At 34.8% G+C, this 22,637-nt stretch overlaps 1 protein-coding gene across 3 annotated transcripts in view; it reads left to right on the top strand.

The window, feature by feature from the left end:
• LOC111053270 (monocarboxylate transporter 2-like) overlaps positions 1–22,637 on the top strand; it is a 325,384-nt gene that overhangs the window by 106,858 nt on the left and 195,889 nt on the right. The window contains exon 1 of one of the 3 annotated variants that reach the window (XM_039433218.1): positions 1,505–1,724. The exons of the other annotated variants lie outside the window; for them this stretch is intronic. Within the exon in view, the coding sequence (XP_039289152.1) occupies positions 1,646–1,724 (79 nt within the window). The 5' untranslated portion in view covers positions 1,505–1,645. Of the gene's footprint in view, positions 1–1,504; positions 1,725–22,637 lie in introns of those variants that run through there. 3 annotated transcript variants of the gene reach the window in all.

Raw genomic sequence — 22,637 nt, 5'->3', positions numbered from 1 at the left:
GGATGAGATTTAGATATAGCTTGCTGGAAAATTGAATGGTATAAGTCCTTGCTGCTGATTATCTCGTGCATATTGTAGATTTACAGCACTTCGAGCTCTAGACCCATGTTTGGACGTTGTTCGTACCTCGGCATGGTTATTAGAATTAAAATTTTGTGAATCAGTAGAAAGAAAATGAAAAACAGATCTACCGACGGCTGTTGGGTGACGCAATGATTATAACAGCTGAATTTTTATTTCTGTGTGTGGGCAGCTCGTAAATCTTTCACAATAAGGATTACATGTAAACCTTGAAGGATAGTAGGACATTTCCTGAAGTCGGATCATAAATTTGATAGGCCATAAACCTGCTCCTGAACATAACAAACACAACTAATGAAAAATCATCAAATTCGGTGCACACATAAAACAGTTATTGATTATCAAAATTTGAGGCTCGATTTTTATTCATATAGATAATTATGTATTTGGCACTATTCTTGGAGAACTGTACCTAATTTTTCCCAGAGTGTGTATCCATTGTTATCAATCTGACTTTTTGTTATGAATGTTAGGATTTTCTTTGACACTATTTCCGAGAACTGTGCCTCATACCCCTAAATTTGTGTAGTTCTTGTTATCAATATAGCTTACAAATATCGATATGTCTCTGGCACTATTCTTGGAGAACTGTGCGTCAACTCTCTCAGTGTGATCAATGTACCTGTATGTGTATCATTATTATTATTATTATCATTAAACGAAAATCCAAACTAGATGCTGTAATTCACCCCGAAGACTTCTGCTACTGAAATTGACACAGGGTAAACAGTAGATGGAAATTCGATGAGCGCTACTATTCAAAACTTATTTGTCAGCCCGGGAATCGAATCCAGTACCTCCTAATTGCCGGTCAGGAATGCTTACTCTTACACCAAACTGACAATCTCTGGATAGCAACGCCCATTTTATACGAACCCATAGCGGCCAGCCAGTCTATTACCATCTGTATCACTATTCTTCCAATCTGGCTTCTTGTTATCAAGATGTATTCGGGTAACAATTTATTATTCTCTTGTCCCCCAAATCACCATAACATGGCCAGAGGTGCCTCACAAACTAAGAAAGATCTCCCTTCTATGTAGGTGCCCTTGCCACCTCAGTGTGTGTCTACCACTTTTCATAAATATGGCTTCTTGTTATCAAGATGTCTTTGGACAACAACTATTCTCTTGTCCCCCAAATCACCATAACATGGTCAGAGGTACCCCACAAACTAAGATCTTCCTTCTCAGTGGGTGCCCCAAGCCCTGAGCTTCCTGCGCGCATGAGCAGTGACTTGTCTCCGAGTTTGAGGCTGCAGTCTCACAGTCGATTCAGTATCAGCGCGACCGCGGTGCCGGAGAGATGTGAGTGCGACGCTACGCGGTTACTGTGTGATAGTTCGCGGCTCCAGTTCGCGCGAACATGATCGCCGGAGACGCGGATTCAGGCCTGGCCACCTGCAGTGAACTGCCCAGCTGCAGCGAGGCCTACTGTCAGGAATTGGCTGCAGCTGTTGCCGCTTCTCGCAAGCCGGCTCCAACCCTCAAGCAGCATTACTACCCTGAAGGTGGCTGGGGGTGGTTTGTCGTGTTTATAGCGGTTGTTGTACAGGTGTTGACGCATGGATTGCATATGGCCATCGGTGTTCTTCTGCCCGAAGTTCGCAACAAGGTTTACTACCGCTTCATATACTACATCAGGTCGGAGCAATTACAAATTATTCATTCACAAATTGAATCAACTTTGTTGTAACTTTGTCAATGATGTTTACAAAATTAAACAGAGGAACGGTTGCACAAAAGCCAGTTAGATTTTAATCGTGAATAATTCCACGATAACCAATCAGTGAAGGCTTTTTCCAAACGAAGTCTTCTCTGATTGATTGATTGATTCTCGTGAAATTATTAATCATGATTGAAATCTAACTAGCTCTTGTTCAACCGGCACTTCGAGTTATTAATAATCTCTGACCATGGTTGAGATCCACGTAATCAAAATATCCTAAATATGACAAATAATGAAAAACTGGAATTCGGAAATTACTGTGATGATTTCTCAGGATGTAATAATTTATTAATTATAATAAAAATAATACTGAGGGTGATGCCCACATAAGCTCTTAGGCTTGTGCGTGGGTAATGAGTGAGAGGGATGATGATGATGATGAGTCATTTATTTATTTATTTATTTATTTACATGCTGATCTATTTATGATAGGAATTATGATATGAATATTGTACAGAACCGTCTGTTTCTCGTAAGAGACTCCCCACCAACAAAAATGCCATACGATTTGACTTCTCCACCGAATGTTGTCTTGAGAATAAGGAAATTCTAAGAGGAATTTGGAACTTGTTGTAAGGATGTAAGGAATAGAAATCTGGTCCAGGGAGACAGGAATAATCGCAATAAATGGCAGATGGGATGCGAGAAACAGCTGGAGCTGTAAAATAGACTCGCTCATATATATGTAAGGATGTGAGAATTCAATGAATATGGTAGTCTATTCAGTTTTACCGTTTTGGACATCTATAGGAAGTGTTATCTGAACTGGAGTTACCAAAAATCATGAGTTTCATATAACAAAAGTTATACAATATGAAGAGTTTTAAAATTGATTCTCAGAGTTGTAGGGCTACAAAATGTTCATATGGATTAACCAGTTGACTGAACTAACTTCTTCGTAGTTTTATTGAATTGTTTATTACAACTCATCGCGCCTTTTCAAAGATTGCTCTGGAACTCTGACGTTACTTTGAATCAAACTGTGTGAGAAAAACTGATTTTTCTGTAGAATGAGGAACTCAATAACTACAGAGATCAGATCTATAATCTGAATTACCTCAAGAACTTGAGAATGTACGTGATTGATCGATGAACTGCTACCCTTTCGATTGAATTAGCTTCCAATATGTAATTACATATAATATTGTTATACTCAAGTTAAAATCAATGTCTATTTGTATTGTATACTCTTGTAATTAATATTGTACAAATATGTATTTGTAATTTTTGGCAATAAATTCAATTCAATTCAAAAAAAATTCAATTGGATAATACTATTGAATAATAATATTGTGAAATTTATATGTTCTGAATGATCCATCTCCATTTAACTGACAAATACGAATGACGAACAATATCCATTACAAATACGAATGAGAAATAATATATTGATAGAAATTTAGTTTGGAATCGAACAATATCACTCACATTTGTTGACGACAATGTTTTGTAAGTTTGAGCACATTTTCTAGTCATGACAGAAACTAGCATCACAAAGTTATGATGAGGAAATAATATGATTGAGACCATATTGTATGATGAGAATGAAGAAGTGAATTGGACAATTCAGAAGAATTGTATTGATTTTGTAGGCTATGATTTTCTCAAACAGGATGTGGGAGTATATCATGGTCATACAAAGCATTATTCTGTTGGATAAACACATACTAGCACGTACAATAATTATTGTCACCCACCTACGTGAGTGTTATCTCCACACCAAAGATCAATGTATAATTTGAACAATCGAATTTCATCGTTAACCCAACGCTGTAAAGGCATAGTGGGGAGAGACAAAGAAGAAAAAGTAGAAGAATTTCATCGTTATATACTAAAATCTTTCTCACAGTAATAGCTAGAAGAATTATGTTGTATCCAAAGAATAGTGAAAGGTATAATAATTCGCAGTCAATTAATTGAATTGAATAATTATTATTAAATATTGTAATGCAATAATAGGCTATGAATAATAATATTGAATGTCAAGCTTTTCAGCGAATAGGGAGTGATCAGTCAGTCATTGTATTCGAAAGCATTATCATATTTTCAAATGATGTTGAATCAATGAATGTATTCAATTGCACCAGAAATTAAAATAGGTCACTTGGAGTTTTTCAATAGCAGCTGAGTGAGGATAAAAATTATGTAGGCTAAGGATAGAGTTTGGACAGTCTTCGATGAAGATTATGGCTCCAAGATAGTTCCACTTAAATCGTAAATTAATAATAATGAATTATTCTTCAGTAGATAAAGTGAATAAAATTACAAACAAAAAAGAAAATATAGCCTCTGTGAAATTAGAACAATCATGTACTTACAATAAGATGTACAAAACATTGATAAGGCCGGTTGTGACTTATGGAGCTGAAACGTGGACCATTTTAAATAAAGATGAAAGAGCGTTGAGGTCTTTCGAGAGAAAGATGTACAGGAGGATATGGGGACCGGTCTGCGTTGAAGGAAACTGGAGAGCCAGATTTAACAATGAGATTGATGAAGCAATTGGTGAAAGAAATATTATAAGGTGATCAAAGCAAAAAGAATAGAATGGCTGGGTCACGTGGTAAGAATGAGTGATGAAAGAGTACCACAAAAGCTGCTTGATGAAAGGATGATGGGCACCCGGAAAAGAGGAAGGCCAAGAAGAAGATGGATCAGCGATGTGGTGGAAGATCTCCGTGAGCTAGGTGTGGCGAATTGGCGGCAGGGAGCACAAGAGCGGGATGTATGGAGGCGTCATGTAGAGGAGGCCAAGGTCCAGCCAGGACTGTAGAGCCAGATAAAGTAAGTATGTACTTACAATAATATATATTATCAATATAATCCCTAAATTTACTGAGAGAGACACTCCCGAGAAATTTCTATGTGGGAGATGCTATCAAAGAGCATTCATTGAATGTACTATTCCTCTAGATACAAGAATATTGAGAATCTATAAGAATACACCGATCTATTTGTTCCGCGGATACGGATTCTAACATTGGACGTAATACTCACAAGTTTGAAATAACTCACTTCTTTTCGTTCACGGTCTCAATTTTCTGTCCTAGAAATGGATCTGGAATGGTCCATTTCATTCATGTTGGCTTTTAGAGATGCGCAGGATATACACAAACAGTAACATAATGTTCAAAGATATTAGTGCTGCTTTTCAAAGCCCGTATGGGGAGAAAAAATGTGTTGGAAGAGCGTGGCAAATGGGGCATGGAGTTGATATTTGCGATCAAATGAGACTGGAGACGTCATCAATCACTCTGGACGGCTACCGCTCAACACAGCTTCCTTCCCTTACTTCTCAAACCTCTGCTCTTATTTATTTTATTTTTCTTGTATATTTGAACCTCTGCAGCCTGCAACGCTACAATATTTCAAGAACCGATCCATTCTCAATTTGTTTTGCTGTTCTGGCTTTATTTGATGGTCACTTTGATTTGATTTTGATTTATTATTAACAAATCTCAATAATGTTTCATGAGAAATTAGCGGTAGCCAGTAATTTGTCTCTTACACATAAATAATGAAGTTGATGATGGAATTATCGTATCTCTATTAATGTAAATAAAAATATAAATCTCAGTACCCTTTTAAATTATTTTGTTACAACATGTTAATTAATGTCATTTTCAAGTACTTGAAAACTCCATTCCAAGTACTTGAAAATTGTGTTTCAAGTACTTGAAAATTGCATTAATGTCCGAAACATGCTGTGACAAAATAATTTAAAAGGGTATTGAGGTTTATATTTTTTTTCATATTGAAAGTAGCCCTAAAGAAAAAGACTATATTAATGTATATTTATCCTTTTTCCATGGAATCTTTATTCTGCTCAGTAACCAATTTGAATGTTAAATTTTCCTCAATGACTCTCAATATCAGAATTCAGTTTATCTTAGCTAGCTGAACCATGTCTCTATAGTTTCTCCACTTTCTGCGAATCAAGGACTTGTTGAAGCATTCAGAGCCTGAACTCAATCTACCTGATTTCTGAAAATTTGTACTGTTACCTACTCGTATATTCATACACATTAATCATTCGTGTTTTGATAACAGTAATCTTTGAAAAATTCTAGCCTACCTGATAAAAGAAATATAGTAATATTCTCATGATTGAAGATTAATAGTTTTTTCAGCTATTTCTTGGAGTTTTATAGTTATAAGCTATGCAAGTGCATCCTAGTTATTACATCTTCATCAAGATGACTGTAACGAGCTGTAAAGGTGCGTACAGATATACGCGCCGCGAACATGAGCAATTCACTTTTAATCAGCTGACTATATCTGTATTTTTACAGAAACGGTTAGATACAGATATAAAAAGCTTGGCATCAGCTGATTAAAAGTGAATTGCTCATGTTCGCGGCGCGTATATCTGTACGCACCTTTAGATGTATATCTAAGAGCTGTAAGATGTATAAGCTGTAAGATCTAAGCTATAAGATGTATAATCAAGTTTCTCAATAACTACTCTTCCAATTTAATAACTCAATGTAATAATTTCTACAAACGGTTCTTTCAATTCATGAGCAATGAGCTGTAAATTCATTCCCACAGATTAATACATTCAATCATTAATGATGCCGTAATTGGTTTGAAACTTTCACAGTGATGAAGCCTCTGAGAGTAGTAAATCCTCCCATAAACTTAGTAGGCTGATTCTAGAATTATTATAAGTACATAACTCTATCGCGTTGATTGAGCATTAAACGAACTTGCACTCCGGAAAGTGAGTTGGGAGACTCGAGTGGAACTAATTGGACAACTTCATCGTGAAAGGGAGGAAGATCGTATTCAATCCGAGCTCTGATTTGTAAATTCGTGACCCTCGTGAGTTGAGTGTCTCTCCATTTCACCAGTTTGTTGCAATTCGGAGTTGGGTTGTGAGTAGAGTGAATTCAGAGTTGGTGTTGAAAGGTGGGGTTGAAATGGTTGAGGAAGAGAATGGTTGTTTCAGTTTGAGCTTCCAAGTTGGGCGGTAAGTTGTGGTTTGTGGCAGTCTTGGTTGTTGAATGGTCAAGGCATGCCACAATTTGTGGCATGTGTGTGGCAACAGTGCTTGCATGGTTGTTGATTACTTATGGAATGCCACAAGCTGTTGCAATAGTACTGCCTCTTTGTTGAATCGTCAAGCATACCACAAGTTGTACCAAGTGTGTGGCAACCGTTATTGCATGGCTGTTGAATACTCATGGCATGCCACAAGCTGTTGCAACAGTACTTGCCTGGTTGTTGAAGCGTCAAGGCATGCCACAAGTTGTGGCCAGTGTGTGGCAACTATGTTTGCATTGTTGTTGAAGCGCCAAGGCATGCCACAAGTTGTTGCAAGCTAGTGGTAACTTTGCTTGACAGGTTATTGAAGCGTCAAGGCATTCCACAAGTTGTGTCAAGTTTGTAGCAACTACGCTTTCCTAGTTGTAGGAACATCAAGGCATGCCTTAATTTGTGGCAAGTTTGTGGCTACAATACTTGCATGGTTGCTGAAGCGTGCGATTTCGTCATGGCGTGCCACAAGCAGCCCTGAATTTCTGCAAGGGTACAAGTTAAATTGAATTGTGCATAGTCGTCAATTTCAGATTTGGAGCTCCTCGTCTACAGTGTCCTATTATGTACAGTCCGTATAATTTGGTCGCTCACTCGTGCATGGGTCGGCAAAAGTTACAAACATTTTCACCCCCACCCCACTCTAGATTTTCTCTCACCCTCACCTTCACACCCCGCCCTCTTCTCTAGCTTGTCTTTGCAGAAACCCTTACCATCTATCTTGATTTTGCTGCTATTTTCCTTGATATTTATCCCACTCCTACTATTCATTTATTATTATTATTATCTTATCTTTGTTTTTTCCCTTCACCTACCTGTATGCTTCCCTACTATCTCATACTTTATGGAATTTATAGTATATCAATTGAAATAAGCTTATTTGTTAGTTATAATAGGCAATTATTCAGAGAAATATTGTAATCTACATGAATAAAAAAATTTCATCAGATCTCATTCTCTCCATTAACATCAGTAGACTCATTACTTTAGTATATCTGAACTGGTCTACTCATACACTCAGAATGTCATCCGATAGGCTCCCAATATTATCATGAGAGTAATAATGGATTGACGTTCGATCTGTGATCCGAAGGAAAGCGAGGCATAGCAAGACCATGAAAGAAATGGATGCGAATGAGCCTGTACCAATAATGCTAAGGCCAATAGAGCCTAATCCTTTCAAGAAGAATGATGATGATGATGATGATGATGATGATGATGATGATGATGATGATGATGATGATCATGATGATGAGGATGATGATATCAGTATAAAACCATGGAAAAATATAGCAAACAATAGATAAAGATAGCATTTTATGGTATATTTTCAATGTTCAATGTTCATAATCAGTATTCAATCTTTATTCTACTCTCATAATTTTCCTCCTTTTTCTCTCATCTATTCTCTTCATATTTGACAATTTCAATAACTGGAAAAATGAAAAAGACGTGATATTGTCAAGCCACTAATTAGATAAGTGAAATAGATAAATAGATAAATTTTATCAAAACAATTCGAAATAATAGTTTCGGTGTTACACTATTATCAATCTATAATAATCTGCTAGCTTGAACATTGATCAGTAGAATATATAATATGGGTGGAGCCTTACGATTGGCCGTTAGCTGTTGACTAATGGAGGTTGAGCTCGACAGTCATTGGCCGAGTAGACTAGACACGCTCGAGTGGGCTGTTCCAAATAGTCTTGACAAATGGAGAGAAATAAGTTTCCTAAGGGACAGTAATAGAGAATGAGCTGGCACAATTCAAGTAAACTTTAGTAAGCCCTCTTCCAACTGATAGCTGGGTTGACAAAGTCACCTTGATAAAATATGGATTAGTATATTGATTTCATAAAATAAGTGGTTTTGATAAAATCAAGTTTTTATTCGATGTACTTGTATGTATTGTGAGGTTCACATCATAATGGCAGTGTTTGATTGGCTATGGTATTGCTATCCTTGTCTATCATTCAACAAAGCGGATAGCGCTATCTCTTTCTCACTTGGCTCTGTTGCCAGATCGTCTTCCAACAATGTAGAATTGATAATTAATTAACAAAATATTTCATCCTAATTATGAAAAATCATTATGAAATTATTGAAATAGTATATTTTCGCACCTAGAGCAGAAAATGAGATTTTTCCGGCTCGAAATCGGGTTTCAAGTCCGAGGCCGTAGGCCGAGGACTATAAAAGATTGAGAGCTGGAAAAACATTTTTGCCCGTGGTGGGAACGATATTTTTTCGCCACACTACAGGTATTGCTGACAAAATAAATAAAGAATACTTGTTATCGTACCTATCTCTTGATTTTAGTGGTAGAAGATTTGCAGTCAGGATTTCAGATTGTTTTAAAATTTCACTTGGAATATCACAGGTGTCGTCATCTTCAAGCATTTTTGAAAATTCGGAATGTGCTAATCAACAATTAATAATTGAATAAAAATGGTTGCGAAGTGAATGCTGAATTAGTTTGATTAGAGATTCGAACTGAAATCATGGTGACTTCAGCTGATGAAGAAAGTGGACACTCGCCCGATCTAGCGGATGACTTATTAACTACTGACTTCCAAGCGGCTGGAAAAAGGACATTTTCTGGCCTAGACCGGAAAAGAAACCTGTATCTTACCTCAGACGAGAGTCGTCTGCAAACAAGGTCTTTCAGATCTACGTAGGGACTGGAAAACAGCTGCTTTCTGTGCAGTGTGGCGAAAAATATAATTTCTGTCTTAATAAAATATAATAAATTATTTTAAACGAGAATGAACAGTTAATATTACATCGATGAACCTGCATCAGCTACCGTTTATAGAAGGCATTGACAAGAGGTTCGGCAATGTTGTTCTCCTATCTTCCTTCACTGCCATTATAACGTGGACCTCACTTTAGATATCTACCGCAACATCACCTTTACAACAACACAGTCATTTCAATAATCTTCTCTTTCTGTTTCACATCCTCTACTACTTGAAAACTTTTCCATCCTCTAAATATGACTTCACAAATCAGTCATAATATTACACTATCTTTCCATCTTTGAAACTATTCCTCTCCTTATTCGTCTTTAAATGCATTTTCAGTTTCATTCCCTCTAAACTAGATTCTCCTTCCTCTTCTCATTCTAATTTTTCACATTTTCAGAACCATCCAAGAATTTTCATTAGTTCCTCTTACTCTCATCCATTTTATCACTTATTTGCCCTTTATTGTGAATCAATCTCATCGATCTTCCATTTGTATCCCCTCCATTCGTTTCCATCGTGTTTCTTTCTCTTTCTTATTCATTATTCATCATATTCTCCTTCCTCTTCACACACAATTTCATCCCTCATTCCCACGCACTAAAGTCCACCCCATCATCAACAACAGAACTCAACAAAAAGCTGTTGTGAGATTCATTTTAAACTGACAGCATTGTTTATAGATAACATCAAAGTTTCCCATTTGACTGATGCTGAACTTGATCTCACTACAGTAATGGTCCTTTTTTCAATTTGGTCTGGAGCGCCAATTTTCCGGGCGAAATAAACACCCAACGACCTATCACAACTGAACAATCCTAACCCCTGCGGACGAGGCTTCAACTTCTTCGCTTTTCTCTCCTTCTTCCTCCTCTTATCCTCCTATCTCCCCTCCTTCTCATCTCCTCTTTCTTCCAGACATTGTTGAAATTTCACGCAGCCACTTTCTTGCATTAAAACTTTGCCTATTACCACCTCGCCCACTACCGATTTTCTTTCTTCCAAAGGACAATCTAGAAGTTGAAGTTTTTGCTCGCAATCTCCCAAAATGGCAGTAAAATATTTTGGATAAATTCAACTAGCAAGTTTGTGAAGGAGTCATTCATCATTGTTATCTTTCAGTTGATTAGTTGGTTGATAGTTTGGTTTAGATTGATTTAATTTTCGTCTCGCATCAGCGGAATTATGATTGATCTTTGGGTTAATTTTATTGATTCTCGTTATTCACTATGGATCTTAGAGCAAAACATGATATATGAGTTACAATGATTTTCTTATTCTCTACTGAAATAGTCAGAGATGGAAGTTTTTCCAGTCAATTCAATATCATTTTCCCATAGTTTACAAGTAAACAGATTCATTTTAAGTAAACACAAGCAGGTAACCCGTGCTCCACAATGGTCTAATAAGAAACTCGACAAACTGAAATTTTGATGAAAATAGGCCTATAGTCATCCTCGGTGAATTAGCCTTCCGGCAATCGCGCTGTCGTAAAAAGTGCAACAGTGTCAGTTTCTGCTGCAAAGACTATTGGATGGGTGGTGTCAGTGAATGAGTCACCTATGCATTCCAAAACTTTTTCCCCATCACACCACTGAGTTGCAGTATCAACTGACACACTGTGCATTAAGATAGGGAAAGACTGTATACGGGGCCTGTAAACGAACCAATCACACAGAATTGATGGCTTTGCTTGGTGTACCTTATTGGGCTATGAAATGGTAATCATCCAAATGTTCATAGGCGTAAAATAATCCAAGAAGATGGAAAAGTAATTATACTATTAATTTTATTAATATGTTTTGAAAGTAAACAATGTACATAAGACTTTGAAAATTGAATGTTGTAAAAAATACAACATACGACTGCTCGTGTGATCGAGTAGGGCGCGACAACCGGAAGGTTAAAAAGTTAATCAGTGCAGTAGTTCACACGTGATGATGCGTCATTCGTGAATTTTCTATCCTGTATAAGCCAATTCTTTCCTTTATTAGAGAATATTATACAGATAACAATATGGTTTTTCCTATACATAGTACGTTATGAACTCTCTAATCAACGTTTTTTGTTTTTGTTTCAGGTATGCAATTCTAGGATATCAATCCATCCTCCTTACATTGTAAGTAGTCCACAACAATATATATTTCAAATGTCTGCCCCACTCGTTTAAAATCTTACAATCTTCCATCCAGAACACACCCAACTGTCTATTATCCTGCCTATTTCATATAAATATAGATATGGATAATATTATAACAACCATGTTTTGTCGATATAAATACTGGTATCTATCACTGATGAAAACTCCCCTAAATCCAGTTGGACAAGATACTTGTGCAACGTCAAAAAACATTATCGGATCACAATCGAGCGTTTTCGATTCATTTTAACTGTCAGCATGCCATATATGTGTAGCATCAATGCTCTCCATTTAACCAATGCTGACAATCTGATGTCTGCTTGACCACAAACAACAGGAGTGAGATTCACTACAATATGTCAGCAATTCTTATACATTTAACAATATTGTTCCCCTTTCAATCAATACTGACAAGAAGTTAATCTCTCTATAGTTGTAAACGGTCCAGCGCCGGAAGCTGACTTTGTTTCAAAACTTGGAAGTGCATGTAACTCACTACATTATCATAATTTATAATATAATATATTTTTCCTACAGTTACGTTGAAAAGTGGCCATTGCTGCACTGATTACAGAACGCAAAGAATCACTTTTCCGCTCTAGTGCGGGAAAAATTTTTCTGCACTCCAGATTTGCAACATGGCAACGCAAAATACTTAGTAGGTTATATGGAGCAACAGTGCAGCAAAATCAAAATGAAGTTGGTAACAGTGACTGCTGTGGCTGCTATAGTGAGCAGAGGTGCAACCAAGCACAACGCGCTAATTATTATTCATTATATATTATAACCAAGGACAACGAGGACTTTAGGATTTTAGGATTAAGGTTTTTATCAATAATAAAATTACACAGAAAAACATTTGATGGATTTCAGGCAATTTTACCCATAATTACCCACTTTTCATATTCAATGGTAACTGTAGGAAAAACTTAATGTGAAATACGTGCGCAAAGTTCCTCTGCTGCACTCAAGAAACCATTCCGCCCTCGCCTACGGCTCGGGCGTAAACGTTTCTTTCGGTGCAGCAAACTGACACTTTGCGCACTAGTTGCACAAATAACTAATTATGAATCTGCTATCAAATTACTTGTGAGTACTCTGAACGATCTTTCACCATTTCCAGTCAAACTGAGCATCCGCTGTTGGTTATCCATCTTGTTTTCACTAATAGTATTACTATTGTCTCTCTTCTGTATAGGGCTACTTGTAATATAAATATAAAGAAAATAAAAATCTCAGTACCCTTTTTTGAAATATTTTATCACAACATCATCCAGCAGTATTTATTTACTTCATATCACTTGAAAATGGCATAAATGTCCGAAACATGTTGTGATAAAATATTTCAAAAAAGGGTACTGAGATTTTCATTTTCTTTATATTTATATTACTATTGTATTTTTATGTAACTTTAAAGTGAAAAAAAAACACTCACATTATTTGGTGTGGAGACACACAACCGTTTCGTGCTGGTGTTGCACATTCTCAAGCCAAACAGAAACTGAAGTATTTAAGGTTATGAGGGCGAGTATTTGGTGTGAGTGGGGATGGAGGGGAGTTTTGGAAGTTAATGGAGGAGGATTTGAATGAGTTAGTCAAACAGGGTGTGGGAGGGAAAAAGTTATCACCCTGTTTGACTAACTCATTCAAATCCTCCTCCATTAACTTCCAAAACTCCCCTCCATCACCACTCACACCAAATTCTCACCCTCATAACCTTAAATACTTCAGTTTCTGTTTGGCTTGAAAATGTGCAACACCAGCACGAAACGGTCGTCGCCACACCAAAGAATGTGGGTGTTTTTTCACTTTAAAGTTATATAAAAATACAATAGTAATAAACTGAGCATGTTTCTTAAACGTGCATCGATATTTCGTGCCACAATATTTTGGAGGAATACCATCACATGAAATGCCCTTTGGGTTTATTGTAGCCTCTAGTCATGGGTGGAGTAAAATACCCATGTTGAAACCAATTTTTAAATGTCAGAATTTGCCAGAAATACCATCAAATATAGAATGCCCTTTGGGTGTGTCCTGTGTATTACAGCCCCCGGTCATGGGTGGAGTGAAAGACCTATGTTGTAATCAACTTTAAACTGTCGGGATCCTTCACACACAACATCAAAACTTCCCATTTAAATAATGCAGACAGTTTTCTTTTTATTTATTTATTTTTTTTATTTATTTATTTATTATTTATCTATTTATCTATTTATCTATTTATCTATTTATCTATTATCTATTTATTTATTTATTATTTATTTATTTATCTATTTATCTATTTATCTATTTATCTATGTATCTATTTATCTATTTATCTATTTATCTATTTATCTATTTATCTATTTATCTATTTATCTATTTATCTATTATCTATTTATCTATTTATCTATTTATCTATTTATCCATTTATCTATTTATTTATTTATTATTTATTTATTTATCTATTTATCTATTTATCTATTTATCTATGTATCTATTTATCTATTTATCTATTTATCTATTTATCTATTTATCTATTTATCTATTTATTATTTATCTATTTATCTATTTATCTATTTATCTATTATCTATTTATCCATTTATCTATTTATTTATTTATTTATTTATCCATTTATCTATTTATTATTTATTTATCTATTTATTTATTTTACACAACATCAATACTTCTCATTCAACTAGGTTTATCTAATACAGATAGTTTATAGATACTCTATCATAATCTACTCTATTGCATTGTATTATGCTGAAAATAACACTCTAATTTGTCAGCTTACCTTGTAGGCACAGTGTTGGTGTGGCTTAGATTAGACTCGGGTGTTGCTTCAATTGTTACAACACATTGGTCCCATTTGCGTTCAACAGACGTGATGTGTTATTAAATAAATTGCCTCGACGGCGCTGACATCCTCTCACTTCTGATCTCCCTTCCTCCCTCGCATAACCGATCTCTCTTTCTCTCTCACATGCCCTTCTCTCTCAAATATACTATCATAGTCTATCTGTTTTTCGAAACTGCGTTTAAAGTTCGATTTCTAGTCTCGTTTTTCTACTGATTTTGTTCACCTTTCATTATCACTAAGCGTCCACAGATTTATGTAGGTAGTCTACAGATTGTAATCTTCGTGACTGTTGCTTTGTAAATGCTAACCCAAGCCTCTAAATCAACTTTTGATTAGAAGATGACACGCAAGAAACAACCGACATCCTATGCTGGATCATTTTGCTTAGAGCATCTCTGTCATATAGTGAGATCCTCTACAACCTGTCAGCATTAGTTGGATATGAAACATTAATGTTATTTATAAGGAACTAGCTGTCAACATTCCTCATGAATGGAATAAATACTATCTATTCAACTAATACAGACAGTTTGAAGTGAATCTGACTTCAGGTTAGTTTGGGCAGTCATTCAAGTAGATAGGTTGTTGTTGTGAAGGGGCAATTAGCTGCACAAGAAGGATGAATGACTCAATTAGTTGGCTATTCCGTGTATGTAAAAGACAATCAGACAGTGTTTATGGTCTTCAAAGTAAATGATAGCAAACCCTATGCATGGGAGCTTTTTGGACGTATTGCTTGTATGTGTTATATGTTCACTCAAAAAATCACTCCATTTATATGTTTCAATGTTTCAAAGTTCACTCAACTATGTAACATCTTTAAGGTCAATTGAAGTATTTTGTGGGCTCTATTACGTTCAATATGCTCAAATACGTTCACTTCATTTAGTTTTTAATCCATCTCATATTGTATATTACTACTCTCTCCACTAATACTATACTACTCTCTCCACATTTCTACAATTTCTCTTTTTTAATGAGTTATGATGGAGTTATGAGAAATCTACCATGATATGTATCATTCTTTTTCGATTCCCATGTGCTCGGTTCTCATTTGATTAGTATCGAAGCAAAGTGAAGTGATTAGCATAACTCGCCAGATAAGTTTTGAAATATACTATACAAAACCATCAAAATTCAAAATTTTATAATTGAACGAGTGTCAGCGAGTTCTCACTTTTAACTTACTGAAGACCAAAGTCGTTGTCCGTCTGTTTGTATATCCGACAATAACATTAGAAAGGACTGATCAATCAGCTTCAAATTTTGAACACGTATTCTTTGGACCTTTTTACAGGTCAAGTTCGTTGGACAACAAAATTGACTCACTCCTTCGTCCTTTTCCACTAGTATTAATTATACATTTATCCTATGTTTGATTGACCTTTATATGAATAATTTACTGAAATCAGAGAGAAAGAGATTGGGTGAATGAGGCAGAGGGACAGACAAAGAGACCGAAGAGATTTTAATATGGAATTTGACTCTGGTAGTTAACAAGAATTAATAATGTTGTAGAGAGAGACTTGAAAGCAATGTAATTTAGCACATTTCTCACTTTTCTCTATTTTTATGAGTTATGATGGATGAAGTTATGAGAAATTTACCATGATATTTATCATTCTTTCTCGATTCTCATTAAGATAGATTCAATTCACATTTGTTCGGTTCTCATTTGATTAGTATCGAAGCAATTTAAGAGATCAGCATAACTCACCAGATTAGCTTTAAACTGACTATACAAAACCTTCAAAATTTAAATTTTCCAAATCATTATTCCTGGACAGAAAATCAAGTGACGGAGCAGTGTGTGATTTCATAAACTTAACCTCTAGATAACATAAAAGCATTCTATCGAAACTTTTGGAGAGAAATAGCACGGGCTGAGCCTAGTTTTTCCTCCAATGTCATATTTATATTGTGAGTATAGTGTTTTTTACAATGAATGAATAAATAGAATCAAAAAAATATTTATTTATACAGTATCTATTACTATGATTATACTATATACACTATTAAATACATACTATCATCAATACCTTAGATAAACCAAAGGACTATACAAAACTCCTTGCTGAAGTATGGAGAGTTTAGCTGATTGAGTATTAAGAGCAACCTTTCTGATAGATAACTTGGGGTACAGAGTCAAGTAACAGTACATACTGAGAGCAATTGGGTGGTAAGCTTTGGCAATATGATGAGCAGGTAAGTCCTCTGTAATTTACAACTCATGTACGTCACGACTTGATGCTAATATCAGCCGACACTGATGACACAATTGAACTCGATCACGAATACGATATTATCTATCTCTTCCATCACTGCAAGGCTTAAGAGGGTTTCAGATTGAACGACTTGTATCGCAAGGCCAAGAACTTTCAATTTTTGATGGACAAGGTTTGGGGGTGAGCAAGAAATAGAAAATACCATCAAATATAGAATGCCCTTGGGTGTGTCCTGTATATTACAGCCCCCGGTCATGGGTGGAGTGAAAGACCTATGTTGTAATCAACTTTAAAATGTCGGGATCCTTCACACACAACTCAAAACTTCCCATTTAAATAATGCAGACAGTTTTCTTTTTTATTTATTTATTATTTATTATTTTATTATTTATTATTTTATTTATTTATTTATTTATTATTTTATTATTTTATTATTTTATTATTTTATTTATTATTTATTTATTATTTTATTATTTTATTATTTTATTATTTTATTTATTTATTTATTATTTTATTTATTTATTTATTTATTTATTTATTTATTTATTTATTTATTTATTTATTTATTTATTTATTTATTTATTTATTTATTTATTTATTTATTTATTTATTTATCTATTTATCTATTATCTATTTATCTATTTATCTATTTATCTATTATCTATTTATCTATTTATCTATTATCTATTATCTATTTATCTATTTATCTATTTATCTATTCATCTATTTATTTTGTGTGATGAATTTTTCAAATAGATCTCATGAGAAGAGAGAAAAATTGTGATTACCTTTTAAAATGAAAGAATTTGCTAAAGGAATAGTTAGCGACCGAGCGATAAAGCTTACTTATCAATAACTGTATATTTGATAAGAGTACCGTTCTGTACTGAATATTTTTCTAGGAAAATTATTCAATAACATTATAATTATTTTGCGAATAAAGCCCAAATATTTATGAATCGCTCACTGATTTTGAGGTTACACTTGTTTACTATCGATCAGATGTTTTTAAAACAGTTCGAACGCAGCTGACTGATTCAAAGCATTGTCAAATATCATACCGGTTCTCATGCAAGGTAAATATCATTCCTAAAAATTATAAAACTATCAATAAAGGATCAAGAATTTCAAATAAAAAAATAAAATGTATGTATTATTGTTGAAATTATTTATTATTTAAGAAATTGTATTATGCGTCAGGTCTTATGTAACTAAATAGGTCATAGCATGAAATTCTATTATTGATAAAATGGCAGAATTAATTATAATAATCTCAAACCTAATAAAAATTGTACAGAATATTAATTTATTAATAATTTAATTCAACTGAACCACATGGTAATTAAATCTCTTTGGTAGGTCTAAACCATCACAGTGCATAGAAATAGCACCAAGACGGTGATCGTTTGAAAGCAACACATGTTAATCTATTATCAGACAACAACCCTGCCTTATCAGTTACACTAGCACATGTACATTGTATGAGAGGAACTATGTCTATTAGATTAAGCAGTTTTAAGAATTACATAAATTAAATTATTATTGTAATTAAAGGAATTGTATTCTACTACTTGCCACTGACGTCATGTTTACGTCACAAGCGTTCTACCAATGGCAAATTTTTATGCAATTATTACATTGAGATTCCGAGAAGCAAGGTTTAGCCTAAAAGCTTAGAGAGAAAGGCGCAACTTCCCTTTTGAAATCCTTACCGTGTAGATCTCTTTTTATAGTTACCAAAGACCTATTTGTGAAACTTCTTGTTCGATTTTTAAATGTTCTTTTTGTGAGCCGATATTTTTAGGCCAATCTATTTGTTATTTATAAATTTCTGTTCTCATCAATCGATAAATTTAAAAGCTTAAAGTAAACTATCCCGTAATTAATTCGGTGAAGGAGATATTAAATTAAAATTCCCCACGTGCTGAAACCAAAGCCTGGATTGCCGCCGATCAAACGATTTTTGATCTAAAGAAGAAAACCACGACCACCAAGGAATTTCACGTGAGTTATAAGTCATAAGGGGCCCCAATCTACGCTTCGAAAATATTTCAGTGCAGAAAAACATAAATTTTTCTTCGTTAAATTATTGGCCACGCCGACAAGCGCTTTAGCATTTAAGAGCCTAGAATTTACTCATATTAAATTTATAAGATTTTGTAGTTGATTAACTATCCTCCGCTGCCTGAACCACGACCCGAGCATTTTTCTAAAAAATATTTTTTATAGGTAATTCATTTTTCACTATTTTTTCAAAATTGTTCAATTTTATCAATCGTAAAATTCTGTTGAATCACGCATGGTATCATGCAAGCACAAGAAAATTTTTAACTATTCTGTTAATGCCAAATTATTATCAACCTGTAAATCAAATTCTGAACCTGCACTGTATGATTGCATATTTTATTGTAATATATTTCAGTTTTGTTAATTCGCTTTCTGAGTTCGATTATTTCTTAAGCCTGTCAATTATTATGTCTGATACGTTCTATATCATCAAGAACCTATTGCATTGTATTATGCTGGAAATAAAATAACACTCTAATTTGTCAGCTTACCTTGTAGGCACAGTGTTAGTGTGGCTTAGATTAGACTCGGGTGTTGCTTCAATTGTTACAACACATTGGTCCCATTTGCGTTCAACAGACGTGATGTGTTATTAAATAAATTGCCTCGACGGCGCTGACATCCTCTCACTTCTGATCTCCCTTCCTCCCCCGCATAACCGATCTATCTTTCTCTCTCACTTGCCCTTCTCGCTCATATATACTATCATAGTCTATCTGTTTCTCGAAACTGCGGTTAAAGTTCGATTTCTAGTCTCGTTTTTCTACTGATTTTGTTCACCTTTCATTATGACTAAGCGTCCACAGATTTATGTAGGTAGTCTACAGATTGTAATTTTCTACTGATTTTGTTTACCTTCCATTCTCACTATTCATTCATAGAATCATGTAGATAGCCCACAGATTGTAATTTAGTACAGAGAGCTGAGTCAACATTGAATTTGGGCACATTTTCATTGACACTGGAAATCATGTAAAATTCAATAACATCTCTGAATACAGTGCTCTTTCCTGAATGTTCATACAGTTGTAGAACAGAATTTCCGTCCACAGATTTATAACTTATAGTAGATATAGCCTACAGGTTGTAATTTTCTACTAATTTTGTTCACCTTCCATTATCGCTATTAATCCATAGATTCATGTAGATAGCCCACAGATTGTAATTTAGTACAAAGAGCTGAAAGTCAACATTGAATTTGGGCACATTTTAATTAACACTGGAAATCATGTAAAAATTCAATAACATCTCTGAATACAGTGCTCTTTCCGGAATGTTCATACAGTTGTAGAACAGAATTTCCGTCAACAGATTTATTAGTAGATAGCCTTCAGATTGTAATTTTCTTCTGATTTTGTTCACCTTCCATTCTCACTATTTATCCATAGATTCATATAGATACATATTGTAATTTAGTGCAGAGAGCTGGGTCAAGATATAACGTTGAATTTGGGCTCATTTTCATTGACACTTAAAACCATGTAAAAATTCAATAACATCTTTTGATACAGTGTTCTTCCCTGTTCTCATACAGTGTGGAACATTGACAAAAGGAATGATTTGACAAGTTGAAATTGGGTGCCTCTTGATATCAAAATAAGAGTAATACAACGCGCACCGTTAAGCTGCGTACACATACTCGCGCTTCCAACCCGCACCGAGCACGCTCCTCCCTCGTACCCCCCTCGTACCACCATCGAACCACAGTCGCACCGCCCACGCACCCATCATGAACGTTACGGAAGTTGTTAGATCTTTTCGCGTTCCCCGGTCGAACCACTGTTGCTCGCCGGTCGATCATCAATCGCTCTGCTGGAGTGACGTTCGGTTGCGGAGCAGAGCGACAGTCTGTACGCACCTTTAGAATAACAAGGTTCTAACCGACATTTTTGTTGAAATTGAGATTACATCATTAATGAGTATGTCTTGAGTATATCTATGCAGGGAACTGACTTGGGATGCCATCTGTTGGAAAATAAGGGAGTTAGCGAGAATAACAAGGTTCTATTTGACAAAATCAACCAGGTTGTTTTGGGATGACATGGTTCTATCTGCTCTACAGTCATCTGTGTAGCTGCAGCTGTTAGCTTGTTCATTACTTTGTCTACATTGATTGCACAGTAAGCAATGTTGAAGCTTTTAAGGTTATATTTGAGTTAATAAATGAGTATTCTACATAGCAAGTTAATTTTGGAAAACCTTATTCTTTAGTAACGTTCACCCTCAAAATACTAACATGTTGATGTGCATATATGCATTATGTATTAATTCATCCAACAATTTGAAGATCCAACATGGATAAGCTATTTTCAAATATATTGAGTATAGACATAGAGAAACAATAGCATAAGTAGATATCCCATGCTATAGGGCGTTTTTGTCGCAACTTTTACTGTTATCTCAAGCTGATATTCCACGTAGTTCTTTCCTGTGAAGTTTTATGAAGCTGGTAGTCTCTCATATTTTGCCGTTCATACACTCTTACCCGGTCAAAAAGTAAAAATCGACAACAATCGTCAGTAATCGGCTTGAGATAACAGTAAAAGTTGCGACATAAACCCCCTATCATGGGATATCTACTTATGCTATTGTTTCTCTATAGTATAGATAACTGTAGTATAACGTTTTCATCTAGAATAGCTTTGATATAGCAACTAGATGTATATAAATATTGAGTTTGTTTTTTGATCCTGCAGAATTATTCCTCCAATATGTGAACATTCCCTATTTCAGTGATAATAGTGTGAAGTATTTCTTCTATGTTTTGTTTTGAAGCATCTAAATTCAAAAATCTACTTTGTGAAAATAATTAAGGACTGAAAATTGAACAACTACAAGACTTAATCTATTCCTCACTAAATATAACCTTATCTAAATTTGGGAGAGGAATAGCACAAGGTTACCTTATTTTTTCCCTCCCTATCATTTTTATGATGTTCTTATAGTATGAATCAATAAATAATGGTGATAATTTGATGTGTACATGTGGATATTTCCTACTCTAGTGATAATAATGTGAAATATTTCTCGTATGTTTGGTTTTGAAGCATCCAAATTTAAAAATCTACTTTGTGAAAATAATTAATGACTGAAAATTTTGTGAAGTGGACAACTCAACTTATTCCGGACTATGTGTAACCTTATCTAAATATGGGAGAGGAATAGCACAAGGTTACCTTATTTTTCTCTCCCTATCACTTTTATGATGTACTTATTGTATGAATCGATGAAGAATGGTAATAATTTGATGTATAGATGTCGTACATATGAAGTATATTATACATCTTAATAAAATAATATCGAGTGACCTGGCTGGCTCAGGTCTAGTGTCAGAGTTTTCAGTCGCAACTGATCATTTCAGGGCCTCTGACATGACCTAACAACTGTTTCTAGGCAGCCGGGACCGACTAAAATAGTATATTTCGCACCTAAAGCAGAAAATGAGACTTTTCCGGCTCGAAATCAGTTTTCAAGTCCGAGGCCGTGGGCCGAGGACTAGGAAAGATTGAGAGCCGGAAAAACATTTTTTCCCGTGGTGCGAACGCTATTTTTCGCCACACAGAAAAATAAACAATATATATATATATATATATATATATATATATATATATATATATATAAGAATAGTTGTTTACTAAGCACTTCCAAAAGCAGAAGTGAAAGGTGATAGCTCTAGCAAATCTGAGGTAATCTGAATATCAGGAAATTGTCCCAAGTATTTTCATTTTTTATTCTGATTTGTCTAAATAACCTAGAAGATTATGTT

The sequence above is a fragment of the Nilaparvata lugens genome, chromosome 7, assembly GCF_014356525.2.
Source record: "Nilaparvata lugens isolate BPH chromosome 7, ASM1435652v1, whole genome shotgun sequence".
Taxonomy (NCBI): domain Eukaryota; kingdom Metazoa; phylum Arthropoda; class Insecta; order Hemiptera; family Delphacidae; genus Nilaparvata; species Nilaparvata lugens.
Note: the sequence above shows the minus strand (reverse complement) of the source record. Positions and strands in the feature narration are given on the sequence as shown.